We start from the raw sequence: 17,807 nt of genomic DNA on the forward strand, positions 1-17,807 counted from the left end.
TNTCTNTCTCTCTCTCTCTCTCTCTCTCTCTCTCTCTCTCTCTCTCTCTCTAGACATGTCTTCTCTATAAAAGTTAGCTTTTTAAAATCTATGTGAATCTAGAAGACTTTGTAAATCTGTATAGTCTAAGAATTCTTTTTGAATCCAAGAATGATAAAACAAATAAAAAAAGGGTCGCAGAAATTTGAATACAATCAATTCTAGCATATTCTGTCACATCCCGACCTTTAAATTTTTACCTTGTTTACTAGCTTGGTATTAATAAAAATTTTACCGTCTCCGTCAATAAGTTATGGTTTAATTGGTCCCTAAAGGGGTTTTGAGGGACGATTATTTCGGAGAATTATTCGTAGGAGAAAAATATGACGACGGTAAAAATGGTAAATTTTAGCTAATAAAAGGTAATTTTTATTAGGGTATTATTTTTCGGGGTGTTTTATTTTGGAGTAGGTGTGGGTATATAGGTGTTGGACCGGTTTGTGTGAGGCCCAAACCTATCTCCCTCTCTTTCGTCTCTCTCTTCTCTCCCAATTTCCCTTCCCCGAGCTCTCTCTCCCCGTTGGACTTCTCGCCGTCCGGCCACCAACCGCCGCCGCACCGGTCCCGTTCGGTCGGCCATCAACTCAGCCACCTCCCTGGATCGGTGACAGCCCCCCTAGCGCCGCCGTGAGGAAGATATCAGGCCCGAGAGGTCCGATTGAGTTAAGCCCTCCGTCGCCGGAACTCCCTCCTCCGGCCGCCAAAGCCAGCGATCCTTGGCTCGTTTTGTAGCCCTCCTCCCGTGCAGCAACCCTTCCAAATGGCTCACTCTCTCTTGAGCTAGGTAAGGAGAAATGTGGAGTTGAATTTTCTAGGGCTTCTAGGATGTTTTTGCTCGATTGACCTAATTAGGCTTGAAATTGATGTTTGTGCTAGTTAGGAATGTTGTAGAGGGAGTTGAGAGGAAGATGCTGTCAAAAATTGATAAGCATTGGAGGTCGTCGGAGTCGGCTTTCGGCCGCCGCTGTGGGGGAGATTTTTATGGTTTTAAATGTGGAATATTTAGGGGAGTTTATTGTTATGAATTATGGAATTTTTGGATGAGTTTTAAATAGGTTTGTGAATTTCCGAAGTTTTGTAATTTCGACGGATTAATAAGGTAGAATCCGACCGTTGGATTAAAGTCGTATAATTTGTGGAAGGGTGTAGTTAAGGCTGCTGGTTTTAGTATTGAGGTGTGGACCGTATCGAAGTTAGGCAATGATGAGCGTGAGTATGACTCTCGGTTAATTTTGCCTATTTTGTTTAAATATTGAATTTTTAGTTGGGAAATTAATTATATATATTTGTGCCAGAGTTTGAGGAAACCTCACTGGAGTGGCGATTTGGATTTCGTCGGGCTTATGCCTAGAGTTGTGAGTGGACCTTTGTTTTAATTGAAAAGCATGCGATGAATTATTTTGTTGATCATTTATTTCTTTTAATGAGACTTATTGATTTCTCGGTTATTTAGCAATTTTTCCTTTGGAGAGTTCTGAAAATGAGATTTTCGGTGGATATGTTTATTGGATGTTATGAGTATAGTATGTATATAAATGCTAGCTAGCCATACGTGCTTGGTCTGTCATAATGAGGTAAAATATCATTATGGCGTGACGTGAGTGTTAGACACAAGCGTCATAGCTCTATATGAAAACTACGTTCTTTTCTGGTTTATTTAGGTTTTCATATAGGGAGTCCACACGTATATATACACCGTCCTCTTCGGTTATAATGAGGAAAAAATTTCATTATGGCGCGACGTGAGCGTTAGACGCAAACGTCGTAGCCTTGTATGAATTTCTATTTTTCTAATTTGTTCATAGAATTCATACAAGGAGTCTGACGAGTGTAAATACATACACATATATGTTTATATATAGTTTAGCCTGAGAGACTCCATTTTATTTGAGTTGGTGACTAGCCAGAGCTAGTCGTGAAATTGTCAGTTTATGAGTTAAGCGCTTTTGAGAGGTCGCATGCAGTATAATTTCTTTGGAAATTAAAATGGGAATGCATAAATATTTTTTTATTAATTTATTTTTGTCCACTCACTCTAACGTTTTCAAATGTTTTGCCCTATGCCTTTCGTTTTAAAAATGCCCAGCTTGCAGGTTAGTTTAGTTGAGGTCGGGCGTACATGGAGATGAGACATAGTTATCATATAGCTTCCGCTTATTAATTTATTATGTTTCATTTCTTCTTATTAGAGTTGCTCTGAACTTATATAGGGTTGGATATGAGATTTGTTTAGATTAGTAATTAATTTGGGTGGTGTTGTGATTTGGGGAGCACGAAGGCTCCAGGAGTTTAAGGTTGGATTTAAATTTTCAGAAGTGTTTGCAGCTTTTTATTAGGAAGGGTTGTCCATTTTCAAGGGAGGTTATGCCGAATTTTCGATAAACTTTCCTTGGAGGTGGTCCCCGCAGGATTTACTTTGGGTTTCAGAGTGAAATTCGGGGTGGGTCCTGACATATTCCCTATTTTACGGTAATCTTAAAAAAATCTTTATATTTCTTCCTTAGAATTCGAAGATTTGCCGTAAGTTTAGGAAATGTCGTTTTTTCCTCTTCACATTCTCTATTTTAGAAATAGTTATAGAGAATCTGTTTGTAACGAAAAGAACTTATTTTCTTGAAAAACTCAAATATGGAGTTAGAAACAAATTTGTTTAAGAATAACCTTTTGATGTGTTCATCCAAACACATAGTGGATTCTTAACTGTCAAGCAAGTTGCTCAAATTTTAAACAGTAACAAACTTATAAATCCTTGCATGCAAATAGATTTGCTAAATTCGAAAATTCTATATTTCTGTAAGTAGGATTGTTACTTACAGTGTCACATTACACTGATTCATGTGCTTATAAATTTGATTTGCCAAAACAAACAAACAAAAAATGGATTTGGTATTCTCGTTTTCATAAGTAAGAAGTACTAAGTTTCACTTCTTTTTGTTGGGAACTAATCTAGTCTTCCTAAGTATGATATCAACAACAACTGTGATATCATCAATTTTTCCTCCTACATGATTGCGGTGTTTGTCCTAGGACTTGTATGCAACACTTGCAAAAGGGGAATCACAGTGTTTGTCCTTGGACTTGTATGCAGCAAATCTTCCTATCCTCTCTGCTAGCTCCTCTGGTTTTTCGGTCTTAAAATCACGATGATTCATGATATATCCAATCTCATACGGGAACACATTGTCAAACAACCCATCAGTTGCAACTACTATGACATCTTCGGCTTCTATCAGATCGATAATCTCGATCTCATCCGCCAAGTCAGGATCGTCGCTTCTTTTTCCATTTCCTAATTGGTATGGGACATTAAAACCTTTCCGCAGAGGTGGAGAGACTGACCGCGTAACTCGTAACTAGAGTTGTGATTTTTCCTGAACACCATAAAACCGCTGTCCCCAATGTTCGCAACATGCAAGGTTGCCTTGGCGGAGGATCTTACTGATCCATGTTTGGTGTTCTTGAGAGTCATAATGCAAGCCGTGGAGGATCCGAGTTTAATGTGTTTGGTGTTGATGTAAGCTTCCTCCAATACTTTTATCGGGTTGATTTCTTGTCCAGATTTTTGGTGATTGTGGATAGCCTTTTCGGAGTTGCGCATGAGCTCCCGGGAGTACTCACCGGCATCTACTCCCTTTGATGCCCAACTACCAACACCGTCCACCACCCCAATGGTCTGCTCTTCTGCAAAGATGAAGTGAGCATCCTCACCTTTTTTCGGTAAGTAGTATGCGCCCAAGTCCATCTTCAACACCACCTTGAAGTCTTAGATACCGATCATACCATCTTAGTATCTTCATCTTCGAGTATACCCATAATCCCTTCACTTTGTCCATATTCTTCATCTTGGCTAGCTAGCTAAGCTGTGTTTGTATCCTAATTCACCCAGTTTGCCTAGAGCTTTTATATATTTTTGTTGTATATTGTTTTTTTTTTTGTTACAGAAGGGACCTAAAAGGCCCAAACAAAGAGGAAAAACAAAACAGCAAAACTACAAGCTAGAGGCTAGAGCAACAGCCAGTCTTTCTTGCTCTAGTAACACCAGCAAGGTCATCAAGAACAGCCTGAATAGCATGAGCAGGCACAACATCAAAGGAGATTAAGCCAAGATCATGATTGATACTATTTTTAGCCAAGGCATCAGCCACCATATTGCATTCTCTGAAAATATGCTTGATATTAACATTCAGCAACTTAGACATCATCACAGAGCAGCTGTCCAGGAGAGAGCCAAAGGGGTGGACACCAGTATCAGACTTCAACATAAGCTGGACAAGGAGAGCAGAGTCCGATTCAATTTCCAAGTTAACAATGTTATGCATAGCCACCATTCTTAAGCCAAAGAACAGGCCCCAAGCCTCAGCATCCAAGACCTCACCAGTGCCAAGGTTAACCTGAAAACCATCAATCCAGATACCAAGATGATCCCTTAACACACCACCAGCACCAATGCAGCCAGAACTGAAAGATCTAGATCCATCAATATTCAGCTTATAAAAATTTTCAGGGGGCTTACACCAAGAAAACATGGTGTAACTGAACATAGACTGCATAGAAGCTTTTGACTGAGCACTGGACCACTCATCAACATAGTTCCAAATAACTTTATTAGGGCAGGCAGGCAAGATGAAAGCAGGGTCAAAAATAACCTTATTTCTCCACTTCCAAATAAACCAACAAACAAAGACAAACAAATTGCACCACTGAATATTGTTTTTGATGACAACATGACAATGAAACTGAGCACATATCCAACCATTCCAATCCAAAGAGAAAGAATTAGTAATGGAACCTGGACTAAGGATAGAGTTCCAAATAGCTTGAGATCTTGGACAGTCTCTTAGTAAATGCAAAAGGGTTTCATCAGCATTTTTGCAAATAGGACAACTAGCAATAGTAGAGAAACCTCTTCTGACTCTTTGCACATTAGTAAGGATTTTCTGATGAAGAACATACCACATGAAGGTTTTCAACTTAGGAGGACAATTTAACTTCCAAAGATGAGTCCACAAGGGATTTGAAACCCCAGCAGAGTCAAAGAAAGAATTATAGGCTGATTTAACAGAAAATTTACCATTAGCTGTGGCATTCCAAATCAACTTATCATGACCACTAACACCAAACCCAGAAGGGACACTGATAATCTGCATAACAACATGATCAGGAAGCACAGATTTGAGAAGAGGGATGTTCCAACCAGTATCACACCAGAACTCTTTAATGGTAGCATTCATGTCAATAATCACATGAGGAAGGGAAAAATGGAAAAGGGTTTTACCATCACCCACAAGTCACACCAGAACTTGATTTTAGCACCATCACCAATTCTCCACTAAAGATTCCTTCTCATCAGCTCAACACCATGCACAATACCCTCTCCAAGTATTAGAACAATCAGCAGGAGCTATAGAATTAGAACTTTCAATGCAACAATCTTGCAAATATTTCTTCCTATAAATATCAGCCCATAAACCAGGATCATTTTGAAAAATTCTCCAACTGGCCTTAGCGAGCATGGCCTGGTTCATATCAGCAGTTTTCTTTAATCCAAGACCCCCACGATGATATTTTTGTTATATATGTTGCCCTGCGTTCAAGTCTTTCTTAAATATAAAAAAGTATAAAGATATACATTATGGAAGTAAATGCATAATATCCTAATCCTTTTTGCTTATAGGAAACTCTCCTTAAGTGAACCGAACACAATTTAATTCCAATAAGAGGTTTCCTTGAAGTCTTGGGAGTAGATCAAGTTACATCATAACTAGTCATCTTTTGAGCAAGCGCTTCTAACTGCCAACTTAAACATTACAAGTTTGCAATGACAGGAATCAAGGTTTATTGTAAAGAAAATGCAGAAAGCAATAAAAGAGAGGGAGAAAGCTTTGGAGGCTACATTGTGTCTATCTTGATTGAGAGATAATGAGGTTACAACAATACATATAGGACTTAGAATATAAAATGACGTAAATGCCCTTGCGATTTAATTGTCATAAACCTAACATATAGTTAACACCCCCCCCCCCCCCCCCCCCCCCCCCTCCCAACCATATGGTTGGGAACAAGCATAATGGTTGCCTGCAAACTACACAGATATAGCCCAAAAAATACAAGAAAACACCCAATTCAATAACCCAAGAACTTGATATGATAAGATCAACTAGCTTCCATCTTGACTTGCAGCAGAATTGGTATAAGAGGAGAGGCAGCTTGCTGGAAAAAAACCTCAAAGTTCTCATGGTGAAAGCAACGGCAGTAAGGCAGCAATATATAAAACAACCTGAGCAGCAAGTGATAGAAAACTGAAAATTTCTTCATATTTGACTGAAAACTGATATGAATACAAACTGAAAACTGCATATGACTGCTAACAACTTTCTGATATTCATTTGCTCACTACCAGCAACCTCACGAAATTTGCCTTTATCTGAAACTGAAACTACATTTGCATTCCAGCAGCTCAATATCATCAACTTCGGCCTCTCTCTAAAACCATCTGCAATTTTCTCATTCATTCACATAAAACAGCAGCCCATTACTTGGAAACCATCAACATAATAGCAACATGCAGATCCTCTCAACTCCTCTCTATTTTGCATAAGAAGATCAATGTAACATCCCTTCACCATTCAAGCTCTTATAGCAGCAATATGACCATTACACATTATACATAGCAGATATGCAGCAATCATGGAACCATCTCTCAAAACGAGCACAACTTGCACACAAGTCATATATTCAGACCATAATCTAACCCATCAAGCCAATTCACCAGTCCAAAAACAAATTATAAACTGCTTCGTCACCTTTTCTTTTGGTTGACGGCAAACAAACTATGATAAGAAAAATTAAACTGGAAAACTGATGAATTGATCATAACAACCCAGACTAGAGAGAAAATCCACGACTCAAGTGAAAGAGATGCCAATCTGACAAACAGTACCAACTTTGCTGTATATACTGTATACTATCATCAACTCTCAATTCTTCTTTGCACAGTCCATATCCAATTCTAAAAAGACTCTCCCAAAGTTGCACAGACCGGCAAAAGAACCCACAGAATCAATCCATAACCCAACTTGATAAGCTAGAATCACCAAACCATAAAAGGAATATAAATTTCTTCAATCTTAAACTTCAAACTTTGATAAAAATAAAAATGGCAAACTGACAACTACTAGCAGAACAACCGAGACTAAAGATCGATCAATTCCACGATTCAAATGATAGAGATGATGAATCGGAGAGATATTACCAAATTTTCGGAAGAAACTGATGCTAGAGAGGAGAGAGGCAGTTGAAACACAATTGCAGAATCCCAAATCCATACGACAAGACGACGACATCGAATGGAAAGTTTCCAGTCGCCGGAGAGAACAAGAACGTCTCCAGGAGGGAATCGATTCAAGATTGGGGTTACGGTTTTGAAATTGGGGATCTGAAATTGAAAGGAACTTGAAAATGCGAAAGCAACTACGTATCGATAAACACAGAAGCCACAAGGTACCGGATCAGATACCATGGGCTCTGATACCATGACAGGAATCAAGGTTTATTGTAAAGAAAATGCAGAAAGCAATAAAAGAGAGGGAAAAAGCTTTGGAGGCTACATCGTGTCTATCTTGATCGAGAGATAATGAGGTTACAACAATACATATAGTACTTAGAATATAGAATGACGTAAATGCCTTTGCGATTTAATTGTCATAAACCTAACATATAGTTAACATGCAACATAGCTAATCTTGATCAGAAGATTTCAATCAATTGCTTGCTAATCTATTTTTTCTTGGGTCGAAATTGAACGGCTGATCAGTTTTGGTCTTGCTAATTAAGTTTATGAATGTATGACATCAGCCTTTTCAATCTTGAAAGATTTCAATCACTCTCTATTTTTTTTTTTTGCCATTGATCAGCTTGTTTACTCTGCTGTAAATCAACCTGTGAGTTCTGTTTTGAGTTGGCATGTTCTTGAAGGATTAGTGAACAATAAATATATACTTTGCATACTTGTTTTTAAAATAGAGCTTTTCTCATTACTCCTTTTACAACTCAGAGCCTCAACCTTATATATACAAGAACATGAAATTGGAAATCTAGTTGATTTTAGAACATAAAGAGTAGAAAGAAAGAAACAAAGAAAGAAAGAAGGAAAGAAAGGAAGCAAGCAGTGCGTTAAGTTTGAACTATTAGCTAGGCCACTTCCGAAATTTTAAGACCAATTTGGGTTCTTCAATTCAGCAAAAGCTATCTTCCATGAGCTTAACAAATTCCTCAAAGTCTATACGTCCATCTCCATTTTGATCGAAGGACTTGATCATTCTTTTGCATTCTGACTCCGAAGCTTGGATGAAACCTAATACATGGAGAACCTTCTTGATCTCCCCTGCATCGATGAACCCATCTGCATTTTCATCAAACAAATGGAAGGCGTCTTTCACTTCCTCCAAGCTGGGTTCCTCCTCAAGCAAGTCAGCCATCTCCTTAGCCCCATTATCATCACATAAACTTCCCAGGTTCTCCATAACCGCTGCCAACTCTCCTAAACACAGTTTCGTGTCACCCAAGTCTTTCGTGTTCTGTTCGACACCTACTGTCTTGTAAATGCAAGCTTGCTGGGTTGTGATCTTGGTCTGATTATTGCGGCAAACATTGCGCAGACCAGTATTAAGCAAGTAACTTACAAAGAATTGAAGCGCATACCTCAAACTTGACAAGTGTAGAAAGAATTGCACAATGAGCCACTTAATAATCATTATGAAAAACAGAACCCCAACAAGTGCAAGGGAGCTGCTGGCAATTGCATCATCCATGAATGTCTTCTCCATTTCTGGGTGGGAATAGAAAAACTGAAATGCTTGACTGATTTATTGTTAGTTGGGTTAAGACTTGCCAATGGAGTGTGGAAGCCACTCTTCGGTGTTATATAGAAGTATAGAACTACCTGAAATGAAGTCAAGTCATCCTGGAGATTAAGCGTTTTGGAAAATGCAGTCACAAGTGATCCAAATTTCCGTGAAATTATAACCAAAGACTATTACTGTGAAATTTCCATACAAGTTAGGAGTTCGTCACTTTTAATGTTTAATCAAATTAGGGTTGTTATGTGTGAAAACTTCTGTGTAGTCACTATGAGTACTCGGGGTGTGTGAGGGAGACAGAAACCCAAAACAAGTATGGGTGGAGTTGCACAGAAGTTGCAGTGTGAAAACGATCAAACATGTCTAAGTCTTCTGCGTAGCCAGGAATTATGCCATACGTAACAATAATTCTCAACTTGCAACTCCACGAAAAATACAAAAGAAAGTGTCCAATGTTAGCATCGGATTCTATGTCGCCAAGTTTTGATTGATTTTAACAGAGGTATGGATTATTGACACAGTTTATCATACTTCCGAGTATTTCTTTTTCCAATTTGTCACTGGCTTTCACATGTTTCTTGTTAATGTGAAACTCGCATTTTTTTTTTCTTTTAGAATTTGATCCATTTGGGTAGGTCTAGTGAAAACATGTTAGGTTGCAAATAAGACGGGACGTTACATAAATTGCTCATGATCCCGGAATGGTCTAGCTCAATCAACCACCATTTTTTAACACCAAAAAGAAAATTGGAAATTTTGTTCCTCGTTCCGTAATCTTCCCAAGTTAGTTATCTTCATATTTTATCACGTTTACTCTTCCTCTCAAAAAAATTATATATCACATTTACTCGTCCGTGTGAGTCAAATTTCTTCACCAGCAATATGGTTTCACTGTCTCCCTATTATAGTGTCCCCAACGTTCCAGCTGGATCAGCTGGGAGTGAATGTATATCGAGGTTTTGTTTTGCAGTTATTATTGTCTTTTCACTTGTTAACAAGAAAAAAAAAAATCACCACTAGCCCAAATGATATTGGGTCAAGAAAGGCCCCAAGAAAATGGGTTTATACTTTGCGTGGCCTATTGGGTCGACCCGGCCCAACGATTCAGTCTGATAAGCTTAGAGAAGCAAAAACCAGCTGAGAAAGATGAGGCCAGCAAGCAAAGAACCAACGCGCCGGAGCCGCCCTTCATCTCCGTTAAGGGACCGAAACCCAATCTCGCCCAGGTCTCGTCACTCCGGGCCCACACCACCACGAGCCTTTCTCCTCGATGACGTCACCGACTTCAACAACCCAAGAAGCTTCCCTCACAATGTGAAGAAGCAATGCTGGGAGAAGGCGGAGAAGATCAAAGGGCGGGACCCGGATCGCTGGCGGCGAGACCCGCTCGGAAACACAGTGTTCCGGAAGCTCGTGGGCTGCCCCGGTTGCTTATGTCATGATTACGATCACATTGTGCCGTACTCTAAGGTGAAGTCATAGTCTTTTGTGTGTTTCTGTTTGTGGGGATTGCTTGGTTTGGATTGGTTTGTGTTCTGTGAGGTGGGTTGTGTTGGTTTTTGAGATTATGGCTATGTTTGTGATCAAAGTTCTTTGCTTTTTTGCTATATATTGTGCATTTTTGTAATGGCATTGTGAGCATTCTGTTTGGAAGATGGTACATTTTGGAAATGCTTGTGTTATTCAGTTCCATATGTTTATAGGACTCAAGAAGTTGTGTTCTTTTGGTCTATGGCGTTGCTTGGAATATAGTTCTGTTGCTGAAAATGGATGTTTGTAACATGGTTATCTGAGACTAGAAGTTGCTCAAATGGCTGGATTCTGTTTTATGGTGATAATTCTTGTATACATTATGTTATAAACTTATAATGCAGTTTTATCAGTATGAATATGTAAATGGCTTTCTAGTTTAACCGGTTTTTGCGAGAATATGAATAGCTGTGGTGATATAGGATTTTGGATCTGGTCCAGGCCTTTGAACAACCTTTAATTACTATTTCAGGAAATTACTCTCACTGGGTGTAATAAAGGTATATGGGCGTGTCACGTGTGAATCGTTTACCAGGATAGTGCCTCAGCTAATTGTAGGTTGGTCCAAATAATTGTGTAACATAATATGATAGGATTGCTACAAACATAATCCAGGAACTAATGTGCACTCACTGAGGCATCAGTTGCCCAGGAGGAGCTACATATCATGTTTTAGTGAGAAGCTTCTTTTGCAATCTCTATCATGGAGATTAAATGGTTGGCAGAGCTCAGGATTCTAATTGGCTTGGTGCGGCAGCTTTGTGACAACAGTCTAAAAAATTTAGGGACGAGAGTTTCATGTGCCTTATGTTCTTGTGGATGGAGAGGGATAGTGTTTTGAGGAGATATTAGGAGTGAACATTCAACACTCCTCATACTTCTATTTCTTTGCACTTTTAATTAATGTATGCTTCTTGTGTACTGGGTGACCCATGTTAGCATGTTTTTGAGTTTCCTATATGTAGGTAAAAGCATTTTACTTTATATAATAACCTCGATAGTTGAATTGCTTGGCTTATTTTTTTTCCTGTAAAACCATGAGTACAGAAATGGAGGAATGATTTTAAATTTTTGACATTTCAGGGAGGAGAAAGTACGCTCGAAAATTGTCAGGTTTTACAGGTGTGGACGTATTCTCTCTTTAGAAGCTTGGTTTATTAAATAAATGTTATATTTTTAATTATTATCTGCTATCTCTGGTCCAAAAAATACCATTTTACCTGTGTTTATAAATAATCTTGCTACATATACCTCCACTACTCAGAGATGGTTTAGCAAATCAGCAAGCTGATATCTAATGTGGCCAATAGCATCAAAGAACTACTGTAGAAGAGTGCAGGACAGAGTTGTATGTTGTGTGAAATCCTAGTTTAGAAATGACTGTTAATCAGCAGAGTTCAAAAAGTGATGAACCATGCAGATAAACCTTATCATTTCTCTCTCAAAGTCAATTTTAAGTCATTCACTAAATCTCACCAAGGTTGCACATAACATCTTCATCTCATTTTCTTTTATGTGTAGCCTGTACTTAACTTGCGCCCAAATTTTATTGGAACTGGAGTTCACCTTGGTTTTTCTAGTTTCTGTATCCCGTCTTAAAGAACAGAAAAATTTACCCTAGAAAATATTTTACATTTGTTAAAAATCTAAAACCATGTGTTCTTCTCTTCCATACTGTAGGCAAAAGTGAACAGATCAAAAGGAAACCGAACAGAGTTTTCCAGGGCTGAGCTCATACAGAAAAGTTCTTACTGTCGGGTTTCAGGTATCCCATGAAACTCCAAAAACTTGCGAACGTCCTTGAGAGGAAGAATTCAACTAATTGAATAACAGATAACAGAGTTTCTTTTACATGCAGGTCGTGATATGGATCTAATTGAACTGTCAGCCTATGGTAATGTCAGTCCTGCAAAAGAAGATTCATACTGTCGGGTTCCAGGTAATCTCAAAAAACTCCTGAAGTCCTCGAGGGGATGAATGCAACTAACTGTAACATGTAGAAGTTTCTTGAAAGTGCAGGTCGTGATATTGATCTGATTGACTCAGCCAAAGGCAACATCCGCAATGCACAAGAGTTTTGGGGGTGTACAATCCAATAATCTGTTGTGTACGCATTAAGTTCTAACATGGAGACTGGAAAACTAGGTTCCAGTCATATTTGTATCAAGCTGCATAGAATGTCATTCAGTGATTGTAAGAGGAGCAGTATGAGGACAGTCCATTTACAAATCCTCATGCGCAAGGTTAGCTATCTGTAAAGTGAAAACCATAGCTTGTTGATTACACTTGTGATGGATGTATGCATGGTCACGATAAATGAAAATTCTTCCTTGACAAACACTGACTTCTCACTTCAAATTTGTGTTTAAGGCTAGCTTTAAGTGTACCTATTAAGACAGTAGCATATCGGTAATCACCAACTTGAACTAATCATCTTTAGCTCTTTAAGAAAAGATAGAAAGTTGGCTTATATATATGTGTGTGTGTACAAGTAGTTTGATTATAAGATAGATTACTCAATCAGACACCTTCAAACTCCAAACGTGGTGTTCCTTCTATACTCTATAGAGGAAAAAGAAAAGATGAAAGAAAAAGTTGGATGTTGGTTCTCTTTTCTTGCTTTCTGTTGGGAAAGTGAAGCTTCACATCCCACTTTCTTTCAAGTGCTTTTTCATGTTTTTTTCTTTTCCTGAAGAAGCATTTCAAATGTTAGAAGAAAAAAGCTAAAGAAAGTAGAGACACACACTTGAAAAACTTTTTGTTATTCTCTGATTGGAAGCTCCACTATGATGCGTATACAGGTGTTCCACTTCCATTTGAATTCCTGTGATTTTTATGAATGGTCTGTATATATGTATTGATCGTCATACGTTTACGTGGGTAATAGTCTACAATACTACACAGATTTATTTATATCTTGAAATATGACGGAGTGTGTCGCTAAACACAATTACTAATGACCAAATTATTCAGAACTGAATAATCTCATTTTTAATCCTCTCTTTTTATTGAACTAGGATACGGTTGAACACATAGTTTTTGGAATAGATAGGTTTGAACTTTCAATAAGAGCACTAGACTGGAGGATAAGTTTATAGTGGGAGATTGACTGACCCATAATGAAAAGAGCTGCATTTCCACGAGCAATGCAGAGAGTCAACATTAAACTAATAGGAGCACTTGGCCTAATTGATCATATCATTTTCATAGTTCATAGGCAGAGTGCTATTATTGCAGTCGAAATCGCTGACCAGATTGATACAATTTTCTCTGAAATCTTTCATCAAGGAAAATGAACCAAGTATATGAAACTCCATAACCTGGTTCTCTAATAATCGACATCATACACCTAACTGTAATCAGTCCTATACCTAATTGGTACGGGTTAGGTGTTTGTCTTATAAACTGAAACCAAATCCTCAGAATTAATCGCTAACTGAGTTTTTGTGGCCAAGTGTAATCTGGCTTGAGTGCTTTAGTGAAACAGTTTGTGCTGTCATCTTCACTGAACAAGAATGAAGAGTTGCAGAAAGACTACCAATTAGCTATTCTATAAGTGTTTCTGCGGACATGTTCCATGTTCAACTTCCCACGATTAAAAAGGAAAGAGCTGGGGAAGTCTTTTCTTTCCTTTTCCCTTTTCACTCGGGTGAAATTGCTAATAATGTAAAGCCTTGTGTATGAAGGGTCTGTGGAAAAGGTAGAATTTCGTGTTAGAACAGTTAGATTGACATGACTTAACCAACCGTTTCCTTACTTTGATTTCTTCACAATGTGACTTTTATGGGTGATTAGTTAGAAAGAGAGGTCAGTTCCTTCTAGGGTAGGGATATATCATTAGCATTGCTGCATTAGGCATCAGGTACTTGTGATCCACAAAAAGTAGAACTTGTAAGGTTGTGTTGTGTTCAAGGTTTAGTTTCGTTTTTAATGGATAGTCTGGTACAAAAATCTAATGGTTATAAGATAGTGATACAGATACTGAACCAACCCTGTCATTATTGTCTTCTTTGTTTCCCAGAAACTTGAAAATTAGGCATATGGATGAAATGGGATGGGTAGTTGCTTTCGTATAGAAAAGGAAAATAGCAAAAAGGAAAGGAATTAAAAGGAGGGAAGAGTGCCAAAAGGATTCATGGCATTATGTGCAATTTGGGTCCCCTAACAACTCATCTTTACATAAAATGTGGCCTGAATTGCTTGGTTGCACCAAAATATCTGTGTATTTATAATTTCTTGATTGGTATGAGACACACATGTGTTTGATGTTGATGTATCTACCAAGGTGCTTTACAATGCAATTAGGTATTTTCATTTCATTTCATTCCACTAAGGTAATCCTATGATCCATAAGTTTTTTATTGAGTTAGGACTTAGCACACTTTCCTGGTCTCTAATTGCTCAAGTTAATATGTGTTACCCTATCTTTTACCTATGAATCTATGATTAATCTTGCTTCTTACAGTTTTTCTTCGTAATTATTGAAGGAGAAGAAAACAAGAAGAGAGCAGGAAAATATGAGGCAGGCCCTGCAGCTCAACTTGTGTGCAAGTTGCTTAGGTCCTTTGCTGGTGAAAGGGACAGCAATTTGACCCTTGTGGAATATTTATTCAAGTTTATCTACTCAATGGAGTCACTAAAAGATCAATTTTGTTGGTTTGTCTGCAACTCCATTTCAGCTTAGGGCCCCTTCTTCATTAATCTTCATCTTTTGATCTAGAATTTAGATTTAGAGCAAGACCAACTATACTGCCAAAGATTTTTCTTCTAATTTGAACAAAGAACCAGAGAGAATGGAAGGCAAAGAGATAAAGGATGATGTTAATTTTACAGCTATGTATTTCACATGAAGATATGTACATGAACAACACAAACTCAGAGTACATCAGAAGGAATCTGTGCATGCTGTTTGTTACAAGAAGGCAAAATTAGTTTCCACTAGTACTAGTTTCCCTATCTTACTGAGGAAACCCTAGAGTTGAGACTGGCCGGATGGGGTTAGCTGTCAAAACTCATTCGAGAGACGATTGAATCCAACCTCACTATTCCAGCTTATGCGAAAGGGTAACACCATGGCGTAAGTGAACCAATTCAAGTGCTCTCGTGGAAGTTGAGTGATCTAGACAAGGCTGCTGGGTTGGCTAGCATAGCCGGAGAGGTTTCAAGGACATGTTTCTTTTGATCACCCTTTGATTGTGATTGGAAGGCCTTAAACAGCCCTTTCCCGCTGCTGATGCAATCGTTCTTGATCCCAAGTGTTGACCATATCGAACTCTTTGCAGCCTCACTTGGGTCATCAATCCTTAATGTTTTCGGAACCAGAACACATCCATTTTTCTGTTTCGATGGCTCTTCTTTCTCCAAGTGAACTTCTGGTCTGAGAATCTCTCGCTCCCTTGAATGCTTCCCCAGAATTGGAGAACTTGAGGCAGAGTTTGGAGTCTTTTGGTTTGGAGAAGCAGGCTGTGGATTGAACCAAGGAACTGGTACTTGGAAAGGGATGCCACAATTCCAATAAGGTGCAGGAAACACTGGTATAGGCATTCCCGGAGGGGCAAAAGCCGGTGGGGGAACTGCGGAATTCCATTGATACGGCCAAGGAACACCAGGAAGACATGGAATATGTGAGGAGAAGCCATTGGCATTTGGAATTTGTGGTTTCGAAGCTGTTATATCATCACCATTTTCTTTGTCCTTGCAAGGAGCTGGAAATACTAATTCTTCGCTCTTATGGAATCCATTTCGAGTAGTACCATTTAAGACCTTTTTATTTGCAAGGTTTAAAACAGAAGCCATGGAATCACAGACTGGTGTATCTACGCCAAAGCTAAGGACTCTGCCATTGCTTTTCAATCCGGGGTGGTGAGCTCCATTTGGAGCATCCATTCGAGCTACTTGAAGAGCATCGGAAATTGTGATCTGGCGATAGTGTGAGGCAGAGTTCTTGTTCTTCCTACGACCAGCTCCTACAGGCACATTCCTCATTGTACCGCCTGCAGTCCAGTATCTTTGACAGGCCTTGCAGAAATGGCGTGGTTGATTGACATTGTAATTGTTGTAGTAACAAAATTTAGTGTCCATGCTATTGCAGCGAGGGCATGGTAGTATCTTGTCAGGCTTCTTCAGGGTTTTCTCTTTCGAGTTGGTTGCATCATTCTGTTCTTTCTCCTCCGGAGATTTTGGTTTTGCGCTTTCTTCATCGATTGAGGGTGTTTTTGGGTTCACATTACATTCTGGTAGCATTTCCATACTGGTTGAGTCTTCAGTTTTTGGAGAATCATCTTGTTCTTCTATGCTCTCAGTGGCTTTTGTTGATGGTGAATCCTGAAGTTTCACAAGTATGCTTTAGGAACAAGTACTGAAAAATCAGAACAGAAGCAACCAGTGTGATAACACCTTTGATTAAAAGAAAATTAGGAAAAATTGAGTCCTTTTTCTTTTGGTTTTTAGCTTCTCTGTAGTTTTCATTGACATAATCAAAGCTATTGAACATTCCAGATATAGATTGACAACTTGTGAAATGAATTCCAAGAAAATTTAGGAAATTATTTTCACAGACTAGTGAAAAGAAAAATATCAATAATGAAAACAACAGCTTTCTTTCTAGCTTGTGGCTGTGAAGGTATGGCTCCCTAACAGATGGGAAAAGCAAGAAACCACTAATTTCTAATGGGGCATTCAAACTAAACTATGGGGGAAATTCAAATCTAATTGAACTCAACAGACCAGAAGCAGAGAAAAGTAAGATGATGACTTATCAATTCATTGAAGCAAAACAGAGTGATGGAAACAGATAGTTCTTCAAGCTTTCCACTTTCCAAACACAAAGACTCGAAACAATTCCCAAGTTCAAAACAAAAACAGTAGTGAGGCAACAGTTTGCAGAAGTAAGATTAACCCATGAAAGCTCTCGGCATTTCGACAAAAGGATCCCTCTTAGATTTTCCAAAACACACCTCCTCTCTCTCTCTCAGATTCACACAAACAAGTGTATAGAAGCTAGTGTGCATGTACGTTACCTTGTCTTCTACATCCTCTTCTTGATTATCAACTCGCGATCGTTTTTCCTCTCTGGCCAGCGAAGTAAACCTCAAGTCCTCGTCGTCGGCGCCGGCCGGAAGCGGAATCTTCATGCCGAAAAGCTTGATCGCCGGGTCCTTAGCTTCGAGCAGCATGTTGTTGTTTTTTCTTTTTCTTGTTGTTGACTACTGTAAAAAACGCGCGAGTTCTTTCTTTCTCTCTCGCTCTGGCTTTGGCTCAAGGAATGAGATTTTGATCCGTTTAAACTTTAAACAGAAACACAGAGAGAGAGAGAGGGTGGATGCCACATCAGCCAAAGGGTTTGATTCTGAGCCACAAGTTCTTGTGGCCTCCAGATTT

General features: G+C 38.8%; 6 protein-coding genes across 6 annotated transcripts; 1 reads left to right on the top strand and 5 right to left on the bottom strand.

Moving 5' to 3' along the window:
• Positions 1 to 3,062: 3,062 nt before the first annotated feature.
• On the bottom strand, positions 3,063 to 3,781 carry LOC101308291 (probable protein phosphatase 2C 55-like). Its single transcript, XM_004301096.1, has 2 exons — positions 3,379 to 3,781; positions 3,063 to 3,328 (listed from the first exon to the last, which is right to left on the bottom strand). The coding sequence occupies exons 1-2, from the start codon at positions 3,779 to 3,781 to the stop codon at positions 3,063 to 3,065; spliced, it is 669 nt and encodes a 222-aa protein (XP_004301144.1).
• Positions 3,782 to 4,034: 253 nt separating this feature from the next.
• On the bottom strand, positions 4,035 to 5,270 carry LOC101308583 (putative ribonuclease H protein At1g65750-like). Its single transcript, XM_004301097.1, has one exon. It carries the CDS (start codon positions 5,268 to 5,270, stop codon positions 4,035 to 4,037), a length of 1,236 nt encoding a protein of 411 aa, XP_004301145.1.
• An 832-nt stretch (positions 5,271 to 6,102) lies between these two features.
• LOC101302074 lies at positions 6,103 to 7,664 on the bottom strand. The gene is made up of 2 exons (XM_004299302.1): positions 7,292 to 7,664; positions 6,103 to 7,123 (listed from the first exon to the last, which is right to left on the bottom strand). Exons 1-2 carry the CDS (start codon positions 7,571 to 7,573, stop codon positions 7,049 to 7,051), a joined length of 357 nt encoding a protein of 118 aa, XP_004299350.1. The 5' UTR covers positions 7,574 to 7,664; the 3' UTR covers positions 6,103 to 7,048.
• A 609-nt stretch (positions 7,665 to 8,273) lies between these two features.
• On the bottom strand, positions 8,274 to 8,864 carry LOC101308877 (probable calcium-binding protein CML45-like). Its single transcript, XM_004301098.1, has one exon. The coding sequence runs from the start codon at positions 8,862 to 8,864 to the stop codon at positions 8,274 to 8,276; it is 591 nt and encodes a 196-aa protein (XP_004301146.1).
• Positions 8,865 to 10,042: 1,178 nt separating this feature from the next.
• On the top strand, positions 10,043 to 12,762 carry LOC101302359. Its single transcript, XM_004299303.1, has 5 exons — positions 10,043 to 10,367; positions 11,511 to 11,549; positions 12,108 to 12,192; positions 12,286 to 12,366; positions 12,447 to 12,762. Exons 1-5 carry the CDS (start codon positions 10,044 to 10,046, stop codon positions 12,524 to 12,526), a joined length of 609 nt encoding a protein of 202 aa, XP_004299351.1. The 5' UTR covers position 10,043; the 3' UTR covers positions 12,527 to 12,762.
• Positions 12,763 to 15,074: 2,312 nt separating this feature from the next.
• Positions 15,075 to 17,749, bottom strand: LOC101302654 (cyclic dof factor 3-like). Its single transcript, XM_004299304.1, has 2 exons — positions 17,447 to 17,749; positions 15,075 to 16,751 (listed from the first exon to the last, which is right to left on the bottom strand). Exons 1-2 carry the CDS (start codon positions 17,600 to 17,602, stop codon positions 15,519 to 15,521), a joined length of 1,389 nt encoding a protein of 462 aa, XP_004299352.1. The 5' UTR covers positions 17,603 to 17,749; the 3' UTR covers positions 15,075 to 15,518.
• Positions 17,750 to 17,807: the final 58 nt, after the last annotated feature.

The sequence above is a fragment of the Fragaria vesca genome, linkage group LG5 (assembly GCF_000184155.1).
Source record: "Fragaria vesca subsp. vesca linkage group LG5, FraVesHawaii_1.0, whole genome shotgun sequence".
NCBI classification, from domain to species: Eukaryota; Viridiplantae; Streptophyta; class Magnoliopsida; order Rosales; family Rosaceae; genus Fragaria; species Fragaria vesca.

What these genes read in the sequence shown, in the direction of transcription:
- LOC101308877 (XM_004301098.1), bottom strand. Translation starts at nt 8,864, where the DNA reads ATGGAGAAGACATTCATGGATGATGCAATTGCCAGCAGCTCCCTTGCA.
- LOC101302359 (XM_004299303.1), top strand. Translation starts at nt 10,044, where the DNA reads ATGAGGCCAGCAAGCAAAGAACCAACGCGCCGGAGCCGCCCTTCATCT. An exon ending in TTCTTACTGTCGGGTTTCAG is followed by an intron (nt 12,193 to 12,285) that starts GTATCCCATGAA and finishes TTTTACATGCAG; the next exon opens with GTCGTGATATGGATCTAATT. An exon ending in TTCATACTGTCGGGTTCCAG is followed by an intron (nt 12,367 to 12,446) that starts GTAATCTCAAAA and finishes TTGAAAGTGCAG; the next exon opens with GTCGTGATATTGATCTGATT.
- LOC101308291 (XM_004301096.1), bottom strand. Translation starts at nt 3,781, where the DNA reads ATGGACTTGGGCGCATACTACTTACCGAAAAAAGGTGAGGATGCTCAC. An exon ending in CTCTAGTTACGAGTTACGCG is followed by an intron (nt 3,329 to 3,378) that starts GTCAGTCTCTCC and finishes CATACCAATTAG; the next exon opens with GAAATGGAAAAAGAAGCGAC.
- LOC101308583 (XM_004301097.1), bottom strand. Translation starts at nt 5,270, where the DNA reads ATGAATGCTACCATTAAAGAGTTCTGGTGTGATACTGGTTGGAACATC.
- LOC101302654 (XM_004299304.1), bottom strand. Translation starts at nt 17,602, where the DNA reads ATGCTGCTCGAAGCTAAGGACCCGGCGATCAAGCTTTTCGGCATGAAG. An exon ending in AAGAGGATGTAGAAGACAAG is followed by an intron (nt 16,752 to 17,446) that starts GTAACGTACATG and finishes GTGAAACTTCAG; the next exon opens with GATTCACCATCAACAAAAGC.
- LOC101302074 (XM_004299302.1), bottom strand. Translation starts at nt 7,573, where the DNA reads ATGGTATCAGAGCCCATGGTATCTGATCCGGTACCTTGTGGCTTCTGT. An exon ending in CAGTTTCTTCCGAAAATTTG is followed by an intron (nt 7,124 to 7,291) that starts GTAATATCTCTC and finishes TGGTGATTCTAG; the next exon opens with CTTATCAAGTTGGGTTATGG.